Below are 20048 nucleotides of genomic sequence, written 5' to 3' on the forward strand. Positions count from 1 at the left end.
ACATGGACCCCGGCAGCTGCATGGAGAGGTCGCGGCGGCGGTCCGGAGCACGGGACGCCGCCGCGGCCGTAACAGTACCCCCCCCCCTTTGGCCTCCCCCTCTTTCTTGCCTGCAGATGGAGGCAAATCAGTGATGAAGTCCATCCCTATGTGGCGAGGGGATGTGGATTTGCGGATGAAACCCCTCTGTAAGTTCTCCCGGATATAAGAGGACATGGCCTCAGTCTTGGGTACCGAGAGAGGGTACACCCGGCCTTGTGGAGGAGAAGTTCCAGGAAGGAGGTCTATGGGACAATCGTACGCCTGATGAGGTGGTAGAGAGTCCGCCTCCGTGGCAGAGAAGGCATCAGGCAAGACTTGGTATTCTGCCGGTAGGCCGGATAGAGGCTTGGCGGGGTCGGGTGACAACATAGAGTACTTGGGCTGAGGTGACCTCAGACACTGGTTGGAACAGTCCTGACCCCAACTAAGAATCTTCCCGGTTCTCCAGTCCAGCTTAGGGGCATGTAATTGCAGCCAAGGGAGTCCCAGGAGGATGGTGGAAGAAGAATGGGGCAGGACGTAGAAGGAGATCTTTTCCTGATGTGAAGTGCCCACCTGGAGGACTAGAGGTGCGGTCTGGTAGTGCACATGGTTGGTAAGAATCTCGCCCGTGACCGAGGAGATAGTCAGGGGTCTGGCTAGTGGGGTCACGGGTAGCCGCCATCTCTGGACCAATGTAGCTGCAATAAAACTGCCTGCTGACCCAGAATCGAGAAAGGCAGTAGTCTGGCGAGTTTGTCCTGAGGGTGTCTGGATGGAGACTGGCACAGACAACTTTGTAGAGGTGGCATTCACACTTAGGGAGACCTCTCCCACCGGACCTAGGTGCTGGCGTTTCCCGGACGCTTGAGGACGTTGAGGACATCTCAGCCGAAAGTGATCCGAAGCACCGCAGTAGAGGCAGAGATTCAGCTCCAGACGACGAATTCTTTCATTAGGCGTCAGGTGAGCCCGTTCCACCTGCATAGGAATCTCAGGAGTCGACTGGGACACCGAAACGTCAGGATTCTGGAAGACCGGCACCAGCTGGTGATGGCGACGGGACAGGCTTAGTCGCCGTTCATGCCAGACCTCCTCCTCTCTCTCAGAAAAACGAGTATCGACCCTGGTGGCCAGTAGGATGAGTTCGTTCAGGGAGGTAGGTAGGTCTCGGGCGGAAAGCACGTCTCTCACCCGACTGGACAGGCCCTTCTTGAAGGTGGCTATTAGAGCGGCCTCATTCCAGTCTAATTCTGCCGCCAGGGTGCGGAACTGGATGGCGTAGTCACCAACAGAGGAGCTCCCTTGAGAGAGGTTGAGGAGAGCAGTTTCAGCTGAAGAGGCACGGGCAGGTTCCTCAAAGACGGAGCGAAACTCGACTAGGAAGGTTCGGAGATTGGCAGCAACAGGATCATCTCGGTCCCACAGCGGCGTGGCCCAGGCCAGAGCTCTACCCTCCAATAGGCTGATGATGAAAGCCACTTTAGAGCGCTCGGTGGGAAACTGACTACTTAAAAGTTCAATATTCCTGAGTCAGGAATCCTCTGCACAACTTGGAGTCACCAGAGTATTTGCTTGGGAGAGCCAGTCGAAGTGTAGAAAAAGCAGCAGGAGGTGGTGTGCGCTGGGCTGTAGTATGCTGCTGTAGGGCGGCAGTGAGTTGCTGGATCTGCTGCGACTGTTTCTGGATTTGTTGCGCCTGTAGGGCGACCACTCGGGCTACTTCGCGGATATCAGGCACCTCGCCGGGATCCATGGTTGGAGCCTATTGTAACGCCTGGAGTAGTGGATCCACTGGACCGTCACCAGCAATGGCACTAACCTCACCAGGGAGCGGAGTCTAAGGGGCCGCTGGTTTTCACCAGAGCCCGCCGCAAGGTGGGATGGACTTGCTGCGGCAGGCGACCCCCAGGTCGCTACCCCTGGCTTGGTTGCTAGTGACGGCGGGCGAGGCGTGGCAGGAGCAGTAGGCAGGAGATGGTGCTGGCAGAGGCCTGTAGGCGTAACCGCAGGAGTCAGGCTGAACACAGGAGCAATGGTGTGACAGGGGAGCAGGAACCAGGAACAAGGACTAGGGACCAGGTAGCGGATAGGAATCAGGAACAAGGACTAGGGAACAGGTAGCGGATAGGAAACGCTATGGGAAGCATGTAGAGGCTCCAACACCTGTAGAGGGGCAGGGCTGGAATTTATAGGAAGTGATTAGAGCACCTTCCAATAAGGGACGGACTGGCCCTTTAAATCTGAGACAGCCGGCGCGCGCGCCCTAGGAGGCGGGGACGCGCGCGCCGGCCGGCACAGCGGGTGACGGGAGCGGGGCGAGGTAAGGCGCCCCCCGGGGCCGAACTAACAGCAGCGCCGGGTCCCTGTACATGGACCCCGGCAGCTGCATGGAGAGGTCGCGGCGGCGGTCCGGAGCACAGGACGCCGCCGCGGCCGTAACAAGCAGGCCTAGGGCCCGGACGCTCTAGGCCATGCCTCATTGACTCAGGTGCTGCGGATTTACCAAGCACAGGGCACATTTTTAGAACACACGACCGGGAAGGACTTCAGCTCAGCAGACAGAGGGTACCCGGGATTTGGGGGGGTAAAGTAATACTGAATACAGTATTACTTTAATACCTATAAAAAATTTGTAAATGTAATGCCTTTTTCCCATCAGGGTTGTAACAGACCCAATATAATCTTTTCAGATACATTTTCTAGGTAATTTTAAGAAAGAATAGTGAAACAGATTATTATTGTCATGAGTAAGAGCTGTTCAAGCTAGAACCGTGTTGGCATCTTGCAAATGTTACCTCTGTGTACTGTTTGACTTGATTATTATTTCTCTAAGGTAATGCTACTTATTATAATACGTCTTTAGAATATTAGGTATAGGAAATATAGTTTAGCTGCGCTGAATGTATATTAGTTGTTTTTTTCTTACTGATTCTTTATTCCTTAGTACTTGGAGGAGAAAGAGGACTTAGAGTTAAAGTGTTCTACTCTGGCAAAGGACTGTGAGATGTACAAACACCGCATGAACACTGTTATGGTACAGTTAGAGGAGGTTGAAAAGGAACGGGATCAGGTAACTAAGTCTTAAATTTTATGATAATTTTACACTGTACCAATTTACAATAAATGCTGCACAAACTGTAGAGACTGACATTTTTACTGTGCCATGACAGCCTGATTCAACAGGCTTCTATTAAATTTGTATACTGCAATCATCTGCTGTAAATCAGGTGTTTACATTTCAACATTTGCTGTAGTCACTTTGAGACATCACAAAAGGCAAAATGTAATTGTCCAAAGGTTTGCCAAGATACATCAATCACTTTAAAGGAAATGAATCACCTCCCTGGTGGAGTGTGAAACAACCCCAGTACCTCATAGCTGAGGGGCACAGCTCTGCGACGCTGTGTCTGGAGATCTCTGGTAGAGTGACAATTAAAAAAAAAAAAACATCTTTAATCTTCAGTCCCAGCTCCCAGTACCTAGGCATTGAGGCAGAGCTGCAGCGGCATGTAGTCACGCTGTCTCTGCCCTCCTCCCAGCCATTCCTGTATTATTGGCATAGGAAATTAAATGAAGAGACCAGTGATCAGGCTGCAAATCAAGTTTGAGCGGCTAGGTGGAGGGCAGAAGCAGTGTGACTACATGCCGCTGCAGCTCTGCCTCAATGCCTAGATGCCAGAAGCCAGGAACGAGGATTAAAGATTTTTTTTTAAATTGCTTTCATTGGCCGGAAACTTCCAGCAGTTATAAAGTACTGGAACTGGTTCATCCTTTAACTGGGAGGTGTTTGGTTCCCTTTAAAGCATACCTGTCATGGTTCTAATTATTTCATCTGTAGATGTAAATTTGGGTTGCCATAGAAACGTGAGTTACTTGCACAAGCCCTATTCTTCTTAATGGGGCTTGTGCATTGAACAAACAGATGTTTAGGATGTTTTCATGGCAACCTGAACTTTCGCTGGGAGCTGTGTCTGCAGACGGAAATTTAGAAGCCAGAATCATGACAGGTACACTTTAATGTCAACTGCTTTTCCTTTATTATTAGATCACTCTATAACTGGGGTAGAAAAGGCTCAGCACTTTTTGAAAGGTCGTCCTAAGGACATGAAAGATGATTCTGCTCTGTTTTTACTATCGCTGTGAACATTCTTCTACTGCTTTGGGTTTTCAACTAAATGGTATTGCCCCGAAGCATCACATTCTGCATCATTTCACTGTAGAGCTCACTTGGCTAAATGATGGATTCTTATATATTATAATAAAGTTGTATCATATGTGTATGCTTCTGCATTCTCTCATAATAGGCATATCGTGCCCGTGATGAAGCCCAGACACAGTGCTCCCAATGCCTTATAGACAAAGATAAGTATAGAAAGCAGATCCGCGAGCTGGAAGAGAAGAATGATGAACTTAGGATTGAGATGGTCAGAAAGGAGGCAAGAATTGTGAATCTGGAATGTAAACTTAGAAGAGTGCTAAAAGACGGAGTTGCTTTGGATCAGGTGAATAGCTTTTCTAGAACAGTACCAAAATATGGAAATACATTTTTTTCCCCCATCTATTTAAAGAATACAGAACATTAGACTAGAATGTGATATAGAAAAGACAGAATTTAGGATTACAATCTATGTAGCTATGTGCACCTACCTTGAACCATATTTGTGGAATAGCTGTAATTGACTGAAATCATCTAAAGGTTATACACACAACTATATAACGTCTGTACCCTAGATTACATTTGTCCAAATCTGACAATTTTGCCAGGATTGACTGATGTCTTAATGCGTGTGAGGGCCACCCCACTCTCATCTGCTGGCTAATGTCAAGAAGAAAGAATAATAAGGCATAATAGATAGGGGGATATAAGAGTTGTCTTGCGTTGTGCACTTATTTCCCAATGAAATTATGTATGCATGTTCACTTTAGTGTGAATGGCCACCTAAACTTTAACCGAACCATACTTTTTAATCACACCATAGGTCTTCTACCAAATGACTTCATTTTGATATGGCTCTCCATTTTTCTTTTTATCATAGAGTTTGCCAAGAAATCTACATATCGTCATGCCCCCAAGCTCAAAGACAAATGGTCAGGATGCTGAAGACTCATCAGATTCCATGGGATCTCCCGATGATAAATATTTCTTCAATGATGTCTCAAAGAAAAAGAGAAGGATGAACATAAAGGGCATTCCACAAGTTTGTTTTATTCAATCTTCATATAGTCCACATAGAGATAGAAAGAAATAAAATAATACAGTTAGAAGAGGCAAATACATGGCCAGGAGAGCCAGCTTTTACTTTCAAAAGGGCACTATCTTTTCTTTATTATTGATCAGCTTGTATTAGTACTCCTTACTAGTACCTCCATATGAATGAAAAAGACATATAAAGAATTCATTCAGTTCTGTCTATTACCCTGTTGTGTTGATCCAGAGGAAGGCAAACCCCCTTGAGCTCTGAAGTACTAATGTCACTCTCATTTTGGTTCACAGATCTTAAGAGCAAAGTCTCCAAATTCCAATAAACAGATCGAATTTCAAGGTTAGATGTGTAGTTATTTTGCATGAAACAGGTATATGCGCAATTGTGTCTTTGTATATTTCCAATTACAGAGCGTTCTGTATTTTATAGACATAAAGGCCCATATTTAACAATATGTGCGAGACAGAAGTTGGACATATTCTTGTCTCAGACAAATAGGAACCAATCACAGTCCTCCCGAGAAATGAAAGCTGATCTGTGATTTGTTGCTATTTGTATTTTATATTTTGGTGGCAACAAAAAATAAATACAATTACTGAACCAAAACCATTGAGAAGTTATATTAACTTCCTTGATACTAATCCATATGCTATAATTGTCCACTTCTTAAAAGGGGTTGTCTGGGGGAGCAGAGGACAGATGGTCATTGTAGTAATCTGTTTTTTTTTTATGTGGGCTGGCTTTTCTAATGCTTGTTTTATAAAACACATTGCTTTATACCTACTTGAGTGTATTTATCTCATATTATTCAGCAGCTGAGGATCCTGATAGCCGGGCCGACTACAAGAATGGTCAGACAGATACACTATTCCATAGATCTGGTTCATTCAACAACACACTCATCAGCAGTACTGATATATCCAAGGTATTACCACAGAATGCAGTTATGTACAATGGGGGGATAGTAAAGTATATGTGTGCTGAGCCGGATTTATTCAGAGGCAAATACCTCCTTATTAATTCAGCAAATCTGAGGAAGCTGAGGTGGCACATATATTCACCATGATTCACACTGGGCAAAACTGTGCCAGGATAATAAATCACCATCCCCTATATCTTTGTTTAGTTTGAAACCTTTTTGGGAAAATTTAGAAAATCAACTGGAACAACAAAACAGTAGTTGGTTTCATGGGCCAGAAGGAGGAACCTGTAATGTGAGAAATGACATATGGTTTTCCATATGTGACCATAGTTCTGGTTATTAAATAACAAATACATTAAAAACATGAATGTTCTGTAAAATCGCATTCCAGTTGGTCTTTACTGTAGAAGTATGAATATAGACTATTTTTAATTCTAAGTTTAAATTTTTCCATAATACCAGAAATTATGTATAACAAGTACAATATGACTATACTATACAAAATGAACACATACGTGTAATGGACAAATACATAATAAAAATCTAATACTTGGCTGTATTGTTGTCGGTTTGGAAGATTTGTTTGTTTATTTAGTTTATATTGCTGTATTGTTGTGTTTAGTGGCTATTGTTACCAAGTATTCCCTATGTACCCCTTCCTATTTCAGGATTCTAATGCTTATGAGGGACACCCCACTCTCATCTGCTAGCTAATGTCTAGAAGAAAGAATAATAAGGCATAGATAAGCTGAGATAAGAGTTGTCTTGCAGTGGGAACTTTCACAGTTAAATTATATACACATGCTCAGTTTAGTGTGAATGTCCACCTAAACTTTAACCTAACCATTTTTTAAATCTCACCATAGGTCTTCTACCGAATGTCTTCATTTTGATATGGCTAAGTAGGTCAGAGTCATAGGTCGAGAAAAGTCACCTGCACCCTAGATATTATCATATCAAAGGCATACCTTGATGCCATAGGCCCTCAGTTGGTAAACTTCTGGCAGTCCTTTCTAGCAGCAACTTATTACCTTATTATCCCGATTAAAATAAACAGGCAGACGCAGGTATTAGGAATAAGATATTGATTTGTATTATACGAATGCAGACAACGTGTTTCAAGAAATATTCTTCTCTTCCTCAGGTCCAGATATACCCAGGGAACTATAGCTTGCTTTACTACTGTATAGCACAATATTCTCTACTTCAGCTATTTTGCCTTAGAATATATAGAACAGACTAAATCACAAATGTATGTATGTTTTTTTGCAGCACGCATTGAAAAACCGCAGTTACAGTATCATGTCTACCACACCAGAACCCCCTGGAAATGACTCTATTGTAAGAAGAAGTAAAGAAGATGTACCTGCATACAGGTCAGAAGTCTAAACATGTTATCAGACTCCAAAAATGTATGTCAGTCATATAAATAACTGACCTATCTGTATCTTCTTGATTCTGTTACAGTCCTGCTGATGATGACAATGACAGCATAGAAGATGGTGAGTTCTGACATGTTCAAGCAAGGGATATATTAGGTTGGCAGAATTTTAAATCCAGCTCTAGCTGCAAGTTGTTTAAAGACAAGCTCTGTCTTGAGGGATCCGATTTGCTGTCTGACATCTTATTGAGACAGACAAAATGCTTAGGTCTTTGTCCAGACAAGGCATATGGGTGCACAACTTTTCCATAAGTTGGGTGCCTCTGTGTATATATGTGCTTACATACAGAATCGGCAGGAGGAATTGTAAAGTGAAAATCAACGTTATTCATTTTACCTGTCTTTGACTTGCTATGACATGCTATGACTAATCAAGTTTTTTTTCCCGTTTTCGGCTAATAACTATTATGTATTTGTGCACATGTTCAGATGAATTTCATGATCAATTCTCCTGTGGTGCTCCATCTATTCATTCATCATCATCTTCACACCAGTCAGAGTGTATGGACATTTATGATCTTGAACAAGTTAATTCTATATTCAGAAAGCTGTCACTGGAAAGGTAATGCCAGAGCGTGTGGATGCATGTCATAGATGTTGTGCATTGCTGAATTCATTGAGCTATGGTGTGCCTGGTAGACAAATTGCAGTAGTGTTATTGGTGTGGTTTTGTATTTTGCCATAATATATTTTGACCTGACTTGGTATATCTGTAGATTTTAGTCTATGGAAATTCAAATATCAGAGTTACAGTAGCATGGGAACCTTTACAGAAACAAAAGCAGCTACCATTCAATATTCTGTTATATGCGACTTGGTGCAGTGTCGGACTGGCCCACTAGAGGACTGGAGGATCCTCCGCTGGGCCCCCAGCTTTAGAACCTGCACAAACACTGACTGACATGTTGTTTCTCACTGGTTCTTCATTGGTGGCCCCCCTGGATCATTTCTTCTGGGGGGCCCCAGATACCCCAGTCCAACGCTGGCTAGGTACCTACTTTTACATTGATAGATGTCATATTCATTTCCTTCCTGACCAATTATAGCCTACAAATAATAGAGTAATAAAGGGAGAAGAGTATTTAAAATATCCCTTTGTTTTTACAGGGAACATGTCATCCATTTTCATGCTGGTTTATACAAAAGTTATTGGATGGTCCCCAGTGTCTTCTCCCTGCCACGATTGATAGATCTATCCCTATACCCAAAGAGGTATTGATCTATCAAACAAGGCCGGCAGAGCAGGGAGAACCTGCTGGGGACTGGCCAATGACTTGTGGTTCAGGCAGCATAAAAGTAATGATCCCTTTAAGGTTTATATTACTTTCTCTCATATTTATATGAATGTTTCTGATTTTTCAGACCCTTTCGGCCATCTGTAACTTCAACAGGACGAATCAGAAGCATCAGTCACCCTGTAAACCACACAACAGTGGATGGAGATAACCTCCTGATGGAAATCTCATTGATCGGTGGTAATGAAAGAGGGATTTTCATCAGTTCAGTGACGCCAGGATCAGGAGCCGAAAGGGCTCTTCTAAAGGAAGGACAGCAGCTTATAATGGTGAGCTCAGCAAATCGTCTTCTATTCTCTTATTCTAGAATTTAATTTAATGCATCTAGACAATACAGTGTATGTGGTAAAATATCATCTCCAAGATAAGAACATAATGTAGATTAACTTTGATATTCAAAGATATAAGTTTTAAAATATAAACATGAAAATGTGACATATTTTACTAGTCAAGTTAAGAGTCAACTTTAAAGTGAATATCCACCACTGAAAACCATGAGGAAGATTTATCAAATATGGTGTAAAGTAAAACTGGCTCAGTTGCACCTATCAAGCAATCAGATTCCACTTTTCATTCCTCACAGACTCTTTGGAAAATGAAAGGTGGAATCTGATTGGTTGCTAGGGGCAACTGAGCCAGTTTCACTTTACACCATGTTTGATAAACCTCCCCCATGTTTTTCTATGTATTTAGGTTCAAAAGCTTTATTCCCCCGCAAAAACTTTGAGTTATCTCAAGGTCAAAAGTTACAAGGATGGTCACAAGAAAAGGGCTGTCTCTGAGTAAATGGAGTGTGCATGTTCAACCACCACTCCATTCACTGTCTATGGGACTGCCAGGCATAGCTGAGCACTGTACTTAGCTGTCTTTAGCAGTCCCATAGTAAGTGAATAGAGTGGCAGCCGAGCACACAGTAGCCATCATGCATTGCTGACATCTATTTCAAGCTGTTTTTCTTCTTCTGTATCACTCTGGCTGCTCAAGAGAAAATCTGCACATTTGTGCACTTCCCATTGGTCGGAGTTTATCAATAGTAAACCTAACACTATTGCAGATGCGCGCCCTACTCCTGCATCTGATTTATCATGCTACAGATCCACCGAATTTACTGAGCCACATGTGCCTCTTGGTAAATTTAGTGTGGGACATGGGGAGTCCGGTGTACCGGTATGCTGGTATTGATGTTTCCCCCTTAGGGTATGTTTACATTAAGGAATCGGCAAAGAATTTTAAGTGAAGATCACGCCGCAGACTCCGCTTGAAATTCTGGCTGTCCCACTGACTCAATGGGATTTCTCAAGCTCAATGCGCCCAATGAATTGGCAAATTCCTTGCCAATTCCGTAGTGTGAACATACCTTAGGTGTCCCCTTACTGCTGAGCCTTCTACAAAAAGACTGTGCAAACATGCTAATGATTCACACATGTAACTGCTTAACAGACAATTGCTAAAATAAGCTGCTAGTACTAAAAGTATAGTAAACACCTTCCGATCAGGAATTTTAGCCTGTGTTCTAACCTAATAAAGCAAATAAATGCCATAACTGGATTAGCATAAGCACCAACAAAACAAAAAGGGAAGGCCTGTCATATATACTTCAAACAAATAAAGAAGAAAATATGTATCTTTATTTTACATAAATCAAAGTAACAAACATCACACTGGGACATGAACAGTTAAAAACATCTAAAAAACACACAAAATACATCAAGGGGGCCCCACTACATATAGGGAAAAGCCCCAAGGACACTCCGACAAGCAAAGATGGCAAGGACCATATCTAACCAATGAATCTAATGTGATAACTATGCCCCACTACTGTAAACAATGGTGATGAGGTAGAAAAACTACCAAAAGATGTGCAAAACAAGCAAGGGCAGGTATAACCAAAAAAATTACCAAAATATCACCAAATTGTCAGAAGGTCCATGTCGGGGTCCACTGCTTCCCACACGTTCTGTTTCTCACTGGGAACTTCCTCAGGGGTTAACCCTTTCCATCTTTGCTTGGCGGAGTGTCCTGCGGACTTTTCCCTATGTGTAGTGGGGCCCCCTTGATGTATTTTGTGTGTTTTTTAGATGTTTTTATCTGTTTATGTCCCAGTGTGATGTTTGTTACTTTGACTTATGTGAAATAAAGATACATATTTTCTTCTTCATTTGTTCGGTGTGCCAGTGAGTATATATGACAGGCCTTCCCTTTTTGTTTTGTTGGTACTATTCATATTCCTGTCATCTTCTGAGCACCCTGTAATTTTTCATAGTCCACATAGTCTTGTCATAGTCTTGGATTAGCATAAGTAAGCCTAGCTATTGTGGAGAGGCTGATGAGAGCAAGAATATACATAGATATACAGTACTTGTATGCAGGTAGGTGACCAATGTACTTAGCTTTAGTTAGCGTTGAAGTTGAAATTACTGCACCCAAAAGTGAAATACTGTACAGATATGAGGAACAGAAACTTTCACAAGTCAGGGTTTATTATATGGGCAGATACACTTTGAACATTTTGCAATCCACTACATTTCAGAGAAAAGTATGGAGCGTAACAGATAAACTGTGTGATTTAGCATGCCCTTTTGTAAAGTGCAATGTGGAAGATCATTAACATTGTTACAGCTAATGGCCAGATCTGCAGCTACTTCCTGACACCAAAAGTCGGAGTTTAATCTAAACAGCAGTAAATGACAGTGGAGTAAGTTGTAAGTGTTCATTCACCACTCAGCCGAAACATGAAGCAAGTAGGTTGCAGTAAGGAAACGTGATACACTATTAATAATCTGAACATTTCAACATCTGGCTTGAGAGAAGTTATCTGTTATTAAAAAAAATAGAGGAAGTGTGAGGTCTTAGATGACATTTATATTGGGCCTAATAATATTATCTTTACAATTACAGCTAGATGGTTGTATTAAAGGAAGAAAACAATCTGTTCCTATGGATGCATGCACTAAAGAAGAAGCTCACTGGACTATTCAAAGGTGTAAAGGACCAGTCACTGTGCACTATAAATTTAATGATGAAGGTAAATAATGCACATGATACAATTTATGTCTATTTTATGCAATTTTATTTTTTCATTAATAGAATATTTACAAATTAACACTAATAAAATGGTTAAGGAGCTACTGTCATGATGCTGTCCCACATGCTCTAAGGGTCCATTTACACAGAAAGATTATCTGATAGATTATCTGCCAAAGATTTGAAGCCAAAGCCAGAAACAGACTATAAAAAGAGATTTGGTCATAATGGAAAGCCTAAGATTTCTCCTCTTTTTAAATCCATTCCTGGCTTTGGCATTAAATCTTTGGCAGATAATCTGTCAGGTAATCTTCCTCTGTAAATGGAGCCTTAGGGCCCTATTCCACGGAACGATTATCGTTCGCATAATCGTTAACGATAAACGATCCAAACGACCGCTATTGCAAAAGAACTGAAATCGTTCACCCATTTACATGGAACGATAATCGTTACTTATGGTCGTTCTTGCGGTCGTCTTGTCGTCACTACTGCGAACAACTGAACGACATCTTATTCAATGCGAACGATGTGCGAACAAGCAACGATAAAAATAGGTCCAGGTCTTATTAAACGATCAACGATTTCTTGTTCGGTTGATAATCGTTAACTGCTATTCAAACGAACGATTATCGTCTAGATTCGAACGATTTAATGTTAATCGTCCCGTGGAATAGGGCCCTTAGAGAGTTAATAGAGCTTGGGACAGTTGCATCAGCCAGTAGTAGCAACATTCACAAGATTTTTGCAGTTGTTAAACCCGGAATGGATAATATCCATCACTAGGCATATTTAATTCTGGTGGCTGAATATACTTCTGTGGTGAATAATCCAAAGCTTTGGTGTATATAAGGTTGACATCTAAAAAGATTTGCCATTATCAGTTGTCTGAAATTTAAAAAACTATTTTTGACTTTGTATATCCTAGTAATGCGGTTAATGTTGTTACCATGTTTCCAGCACATGGCATGATAAATGGTTACTGTTTCTCTGCTTGCGTAAAAATTAAGAACTGAGGGTTAAACCAACCGGGGTAACTGGCCTCATTTAGGGTCCATTTACACAGGAAGATTTGAAGCCAAAGCCAGGAATGGATTTAAAAATAGGAGAAATCTCAGGCTTTTCTTTATGACCTGATCTCTGTTTATAGTCTGTTTCTGGCTTTGGCTTCAAATCTTTGGCAGATAATCTATCAGATAATCTTTCTGTGTAAATGGACCCTAAGCCAAAATGTTTCTCATGCAATTTTGCCAGCAAAATCACCAAACCACTGGGAAACGAGTTGAAAGCCATGCTTGCTACACATAGACGTGGTTTCGACTGCATAGAATTGTGGCTGTCCAGGTCATGTGACACAGAGCTAGGAGAGAACATGTTGGGCACAGACTTCTTCCTATTGGTCGTGGTATAAACACAAACATGGATAAATCCATGGGCCATAGGTTGTATCCATGCTTTCCAGGCAGTCTTAAGGCTGCATCCAACTTCTTTAGCTGTTCTATATGCATGGTGTAGATGCTGCGAGTCTACACCTGCAAGGAGGCAGTGTGCGGCCTAAAAAGCAGCACCACTGCAGACACCTACACACTGGTACACTGTACACTGTGACTCTTTTCAGGCCACACACTGACAGCTAGCAGGTAAATTCTCAGACATGTTATGGTGTCCGCAAAGAGGGCTGCACAATGTCATTGACAGGCTCCCGACCGATCAAAATATATGACGTGTCTTTGTGACATGTCAGAAGTTTTTCTCTACACTTTAAGTATCCACCTAAACGTTTCAATTAGAAATTAAGAGAATAATTAGAAATTAGGAGAATAATTGTCACACAAAGAGTACAGAGATGTACTCTTTTATATGTAAATGTTTATAGCTTATATAAACCCTTTCTTTTTTTTGTTTCTCTGTGATCCCTTAGTGCTTTTGCTGTTCTGTTCTGCTGGGGGTGGGCTCTGAGCAGAATCAGTCCCTTGCCCCTCTGGCAGCTAACAATATATGGTATCATTGATTAACGGTGACTGAAGAAGTTAGATGCAGTCCTGGAAAACATGGATACAGCCATAGGTTGTATGATTGTTTTTGCCTGCATGTGCCTGCATTCTTGTCCATTAGTGGTTTGCACAAAGCAGTTGTAAATACTACAACTCGTGTCATTTGCAATGATCCTATTTAATTAGTTTCTCACTCCTACAAGTTATCTGCTCCTGTATGCTGCATTCCCCTTCAGTAAGTGGTCGCTCAATCAACCTGCAGGTTCTACTGCCCTGTCTACCAAAATCTTCCTTGTGATTAGTTACACATTATTTCTGACTTGATTCAAGCTTGTATGCATTCCTTGTTTCATTACTGTTGGGTGTTCTTATCCTGCTCTAACATTAAGACCTGGGGGCATCGGAGTATGGCGAGCCATTATAAGGACCCTAGGAAGTTGACTTCTGTGGTTTGGTTTTGCTATATGTGAAATCTGGTTCTACAGCCTAGAAATATGCCAGTATTCATGAGTAAAAGGGACTTATATCTGTTTATCCACCCAAGTGTACTCATTTGCTTTGACTATTACAGGTTACAGAAAACTGCTGAAAGATCTTGAAGAAGGAAAAATTCGCTCAGGAGACTCATTTTTTATCCGTTTGAATTTAAACATTTCAAACCACTTGGACAGCTGTACATTGTCCGTACAATGTGATGAAATTGTTCATGTTCTTGATACCATGCATCAGGGAAGATATGAGTGGCTGTGTGCCAGAATTGATCCGTTTACTGACAGAAACATGGACTATGGAACTATACCTAGCTATAGCAGGTGTGTGCTATTTACTAAAAAATTCCAATTTGCAAAGAGTTTTTTTTTACTTAACAGTCGTAAGATATGCTAAATTATATGTGTAAATTGTTAACACTTATGGCACATGACCGCAGTATGAAACTACTATCAGCAGCCAGCACTCACCGCCAAGGATTGATATCAACAATCATGTTAATGTTGGTTACTTAACCACTTAAATGCAGGGGCGGTCTTGGCTTTTCTGGGGCCCCAAGCGAAGTTATGTCTGCCCCCCCCCCCTCGACACGCACTCCACAACAATAGACCTCTGCACCCAGTAGTATATACCCCTTGTGCGCAGCCGCCAGTAGTAAGTAGTGTATATACCCCTTGTTTGCTTCCCCTTAGTAGTATATACCCCTTGTGTGCTTCCCCCAGTAGTGTATAGACGCCTGTGTGTTCCCCTAGTTATATATAGCCCCCCGTGTGCTCCCCCAAAAGTATATAGACCCCCTGTGTGCTGCCCCCAGTTGCATATACCCCCTGTGTGCTCTCCCACTAGTATATAGACCCCCTGTGTGCTCCCCCACTTGTATATAGCTTCCCTGTGTGCTCCCTCAGTGGTATATACCCCCCTGTGTGCTCCCCCACTTGGATATAGACCCCTGTGTGCTCCTCCAGTAGTATATAAACCCCCTGTGTGGTTCCCCCAGTAGTATATAGACCCCTTCTGTGCTCCACCAGTATTATATAGATCCCTGTGTGCTCCCCCAGTAGTATATAGACCACTGTGTGCTCCTCCAGCAGTATATAGACCCATTGTGTGCTGCCTGCAGTTATATATAGACCCCCTGTTTGCTCCCCCAGTTATATATAGACCCCTTGTGTGCTCCACGTTATATATAGACCCCCTGTGTGCTTCCCCCAGTAGTATATAGACCCCCTGTGTGCCCCACCAGTAGTATATACACCCTCTGTGTGTTCCCCCAGTAGTATATAGACCCCCTGTGTGCCCTGCCAGTAGTATATAGACCTCTGTGTGCTCCTCCAGTAGTATATTGACCCCTGTGTGCCTCCCCAGTTATATATAGACCCCCTGTGTGCTGCTTCAGCAGTATATAGACCCCCTGTGTGCCCCACCAGTAGTATATAGACTCCTGTGTGTTCCTCCAGTAGAATATAGACCCCCTGTGTGCCCCACCAGTAGTAAATAGACCCCCTGTATGTTCCCCCAGTAGTATATATACCCCCTGTGTGCCCCACCAGTAGTATATAGACCCCTGTGTGCTACCCCAGTAGTATATAGACCCCCTGTGTGCTCCCCCAGTAGTATATAGACCCCCTGTGTGCTCCCCCACTTGGATATAGACCTTCTGTGTGCTCCCCCAGTTGTATATAGACCCCATTCTGCCACCCCAAGTAGTATATAGACCCCCTGTGTGCTGACCCAAGTAGTATATAGACCCCTCTGTGAAGCCCCAGTAGTCTATAGCCCCGCTGTGTGGTCCCCCAGTTATATATAGCCCCCCTGTGTCTTCCCCGTTATATAGCCCCACTGTGTGCTCCCCCCTATTTATATAGACCCCCGCTGTGCGCTCCCCCAGTTACACAGGCCCCTGTGTGCTCCCCCTCCCATATAGTATATAACACAATAAAACAAACACTTATGCTCACCTGGGTCCGGGCGTCTCCTCTTCTCTTCACTCTTGTGGCCGCAAGGGTTTTCCCTGTGGTCACAAGAGGCCACACTCCCCTTGTTCTGGCGCCGATGCTCCAGTGATATCACTGGAGCACCGGCACCACAAGGACAGAGCGGCCACTTGTGATCGCAGGGAAAACACTTCCTGCGGCCACCAGAGTGACTGACAGAAAGGGAGCCAATGGCTCCCGCCCTGTCAGTGCTGCTGCTGCATGTAACTGTGAGCGGTGTGGGGGCCCCCCTGGATGTTGGGGGCCCCAAGCGATTGTTTGAGGTGCTTGGTGCCAAAGACCGCTACTGCTTAAATGCCATGTTCAATAGCAATCACATAATTTAAATGGAGTTTCTGGTGTCTGATGCTTGATCGGGACCTCCGCAACACAATTGTTGTGTGTCAGTTGATTCCTATGGCAGCCAGACTCCTTTATTCGGCCTCTGTGCCAGTCATATTAACTGATCAGGCAGGCTCTAGCAGCAGAGCCCCCCCCCCCCATCAGCCCCCTTTTGATCTTTAAAATAACAAAATGTGAAGAGAACTATACTGGACATTAAAGCGAATCTGTACCCACAATCTGACCCCCTTAAACCACTTGTACCTTCGGATAGATGCTTTTAATCCAAGATCTGTCCTGGGGTCGGTTGGGCAGGTGATGCAGTTATTGTCCTAAAAAACAACTTTTAAACTTGCAGCCCTGTGCCCAAGGGGAGTATCTGTGCCCTAACATTGCACCACCCCTCCGTCCCTTCTCCCCATCCTCTTCATCATTAGGAATGCCCCTAGAACATTTTCTCCTGTCTGAACATTGCACAGGTGCCTTAACAATCCAGCCCATGTGCAGTGTTCGCACAGCTGAGAAATAGGAGACAATCTACCTGGAACATTCCTAATAATGAGGACGGGGAGGAGGGACAGAAAGGCTGTGCCAGCCTAATGCATACACAATCTAAGCCCTGGCCATTGGGCACTGGGGCTGCCAGTTGTTTTTTTTTACGACAATAGCTGCATCGCCTGCCGAACGGACCCCAGGACAGATCTTAGATTAAAAGCAGCTATCCAAAGGTACAAGCGGTTTGGGGGGGGGGGGGGGGGGGAGCAGATTGTGGGTACAGGGTCGCTTTAAAACCTTTTGCACCTGTATGTACCTATGATGTAGTGATCAATGTAATGATGTAGTGATCAGCTGTTAAAGCGGTTATCTAGCGGTTCAAAAACATGGTTACTTTTGCCCCACTCTGTTCTCCAGTTCAGGTGTGGTTTGCAATTAATCTGCATTTACTTCAATGAAACTGAGTTTTAAACCCCACCCAAACTGGAGACAACAGTGGTGCAAAAGTGGCCATGTTTTTGTAGAGCTGGATAACCCCTTAAACACTAGGAAAGGCTTCCACCATGGGTGGGCCTACACTGCGATTCCTGGTCACCCCACCCCTTATTCTATACTTTTTTCTTCATTATGTTTCAATAACTTTTTTTAATTTAACAGAGCCCAGCAATTATTACTGGTTAAGCTTCAAAGATTATTACAAAGAAATAAGGAGGAAAGTGAAGGTTCAAGCAATACATTACGAGCCACAAAGGTAAAGGCATCTTTATTCTATAAGTTGGGTCTGTAGGGTCTGTTCATTTATGCTTTAAATGTGGTGCATATATCCCAGACATATGCCAGACATAAAGCTCAGAGGTAGGCATTTTATAACTTTTCCTGGATACTTCTATACTGTTCTATATGCTTTTACGTGGTATAGATGCTGAGAGTCTTCATCTGCAAGAAGACAGTGTGTGGCCTATAAAGCAGCACCTGTACTCCCAAAAAATAGACATGGTCTCACATCCAAAATGCTTATGACTGACTTCTGCTTCTCTGCTTAGTTACATTTTGATCAAAAGGCATAAGCCCACACACCGCATTAATGTTCCTGATAAAGTGTGGGTCCCTAACTCAAAAATGGCACAGCCCCCCGCAGCGACCACCACCACGACAACTGCTGCCACCTAAACGCTAGTACACTGTACACTGTGACTCTTTTCAGGCCACATACTGCTAGCTAGCGGGTAAATTCTCAGACACTACATCATGCATCATGTTACAGTGTTCGCAAAGAGGGCTGCACAATGTCATTGACTGGCTCCCTTTAAGCTTTTTCATTATGCTTAATACATCTTGGGGGACATTTATTGAGTTGTCTTATAGTAAGATTCTTTTTGTGGCCTATATCAACCAATCAGAGCAAAGGTTTCATGTCTCACTGTTAAAATGAAAGCTGAGCTGTGATTGGTTGCTATGGGCCACAAAGAGAATCTTCTTATACGACAATGCAATAAATTTTCCCCTTTGTGTTTTAAGTTCATAAATAATGTTAAATAGGCACTGTCACAAAAAATAACTTTTGACATGTTATCAGACATCAATTTAATTTAATCAATAAATTGCAAATTATACAGAATTTTCATGGTGAAAGGTTCCCTTTAAAGAGATGTAGGCATTTATAATAATGTTGGCAACACTGCATGCCCAAGCTGCCGAAACCCATGTACAGTTACATCCTCTGCCCAATGATACTGCTTCTTATAATAAAATGTATCTTTAATCCCTAATGACCTTAGAATGCCCTTCAGCCTGAAGAGTATGCAGTGAGCGATCCAAAGACCAGTCCTCGGCTCTCAAGAGCAAGCTTCCTTTTTGGACAAATTGTTCAGGTAGTTTCTTTAGAGTATTTTATTATAATTATAACGATATAATACTTACCTTGGCATGGTCCAGGGGCGGGTAAACATAGTCTATAAGGCAACGGGAACACTGGGCCAAAGAGACTCATCGCCACTGCTGGCCACAGTCACCTGATTGTTGCTTCTTGTACTTCATGTGCATTGTTCTTTGCTCATTTGATCTACTGACCCCAGTTCTGTTTCCCTAGTTTTCCTGCTCTGGTTTTGGTTCTGGTACTTACGTTCTCTCCGTTCTGACTTTCCTTGCCTCTGACCATCCTTGCCTCTTCTGTGCCCTTAGTAAACTTCTGTCAACTAGGACAGATGCTAAAAGTAGGTGGTGACAGGGGTGCGGATGGAGATTAGGGCTGCACACCCCAGTCCCCTACCATCAGGCCCTGTGCAAATTTTTTTGGGCGCCAACTTCCCCCGGGGGCCTCTGCTCAGACCTCCTAAAGGTGACATAGACTAAATCTTACTGCCTCCCATCCCTCCAAATGACATCCACCCCTCAGCCATACAAACAACTGCCCGACCCCCCAGCTATACAGACAGATATCCAACCCCCCCAGCCATATAGATAGCTACCTAACACCCCCAGTTATACAAACAGCTAGCCCAAACCCCTGCTAACTTCAGAGTGCACCCCCAGCCATACAGACAGCTACCCGACCCCCCCAGCTATACAGAAAACTATCCAATCCCCCCAGCCATAGACAGCTCCCGCCTTACAGACCCCTGCTAAGTTCAGAGTGCACCCCCAGACATACAGACAGCTACCCGACCCCCCCAGCCATACAGAAAGCTACCCAATCTGCCCAGTTTTACAGACAGCTACCACCCCTGCCTTGCAGACAGCAATTCAACCCCCAGCCATGCAGACAACTACCCTCCCCCCCTCCCCAGCCATACAGACAGCTACCCTCCCCCCCTCCCCAGCCATACAGCTACTCGATCCCTCTTCCCTA

At 43.5% G+C, this 20048-nt stretch overlaps 1 protein-coding gene across 3 annotated transcripts in view; it reads left to right on the forward strand.

Moving 5' to 3' along the window:
- Positions 1-20048, forward strand: part of CARD11 (caspase recruitment domain family member 11) — a 103861-nt gene that overhangs the window by 77618 nt on the left and 6195 nt on the right. For 2 of the 3 annotated variants that reach the window (XM_069983634.1, XM_069983633.1), the window contains exons 7-19: positions 2969-3094; positions 4329-4526; positions 5061-5222; positions 5519-5567; positions 6041-6153; positions 7423-7526; positions 7618-7652; positions 8021-8153; positions 8954-9155; positions 11785-11911; positions 14473-14713; positions 17858-17951; positions 18979-19071. In XM_069983634.1, the coding sequence (XP_069839735.1) occupies positions 2969-3094; positions 4329-4526; positions 5061-5222; positions 5519-5567; positions 6041-6153; positions 7423-7526; positions 7618-7652; positions 8021-8153; positions 8954-9155; positions 11785-11911; positions 14473-14713; positions 17858-17951; positions 18979-19071 (1677 nt within the window). The remainder of the gene's footprint in view (positions 1-2968; positions 3095-4328; positions 4527-5060; positions 5223-5518; positions 5568-6040; positions 6154-7422; positions 7527-7617; positions 7653-8020; positions 8154-8953; positions 9156-11784; positions 11912-14472; positions 14714-17857; positions 17952-18978; positions 19072-20048) is intronic. The other variant, XM_069983635.1, reaches the window with a different exon arrangement.

This window comes from Dendropsophus ebraccatus, chromosome 9 (genome assembly GCF_027789765.1).
Source record: "Dendropsophus ebraccatus isolate aDenEbr1 chromosome 9, aDenEbr1.pat, whole genome shotgun sequence".
Classification (NCBI taxonomy): domain Eukaryota; kingdom Metazoa; phylum Chordata; class Amphibia; order Anura; family Hylidae; genus Dendropsophus; species Dendropsophus ebraccatus.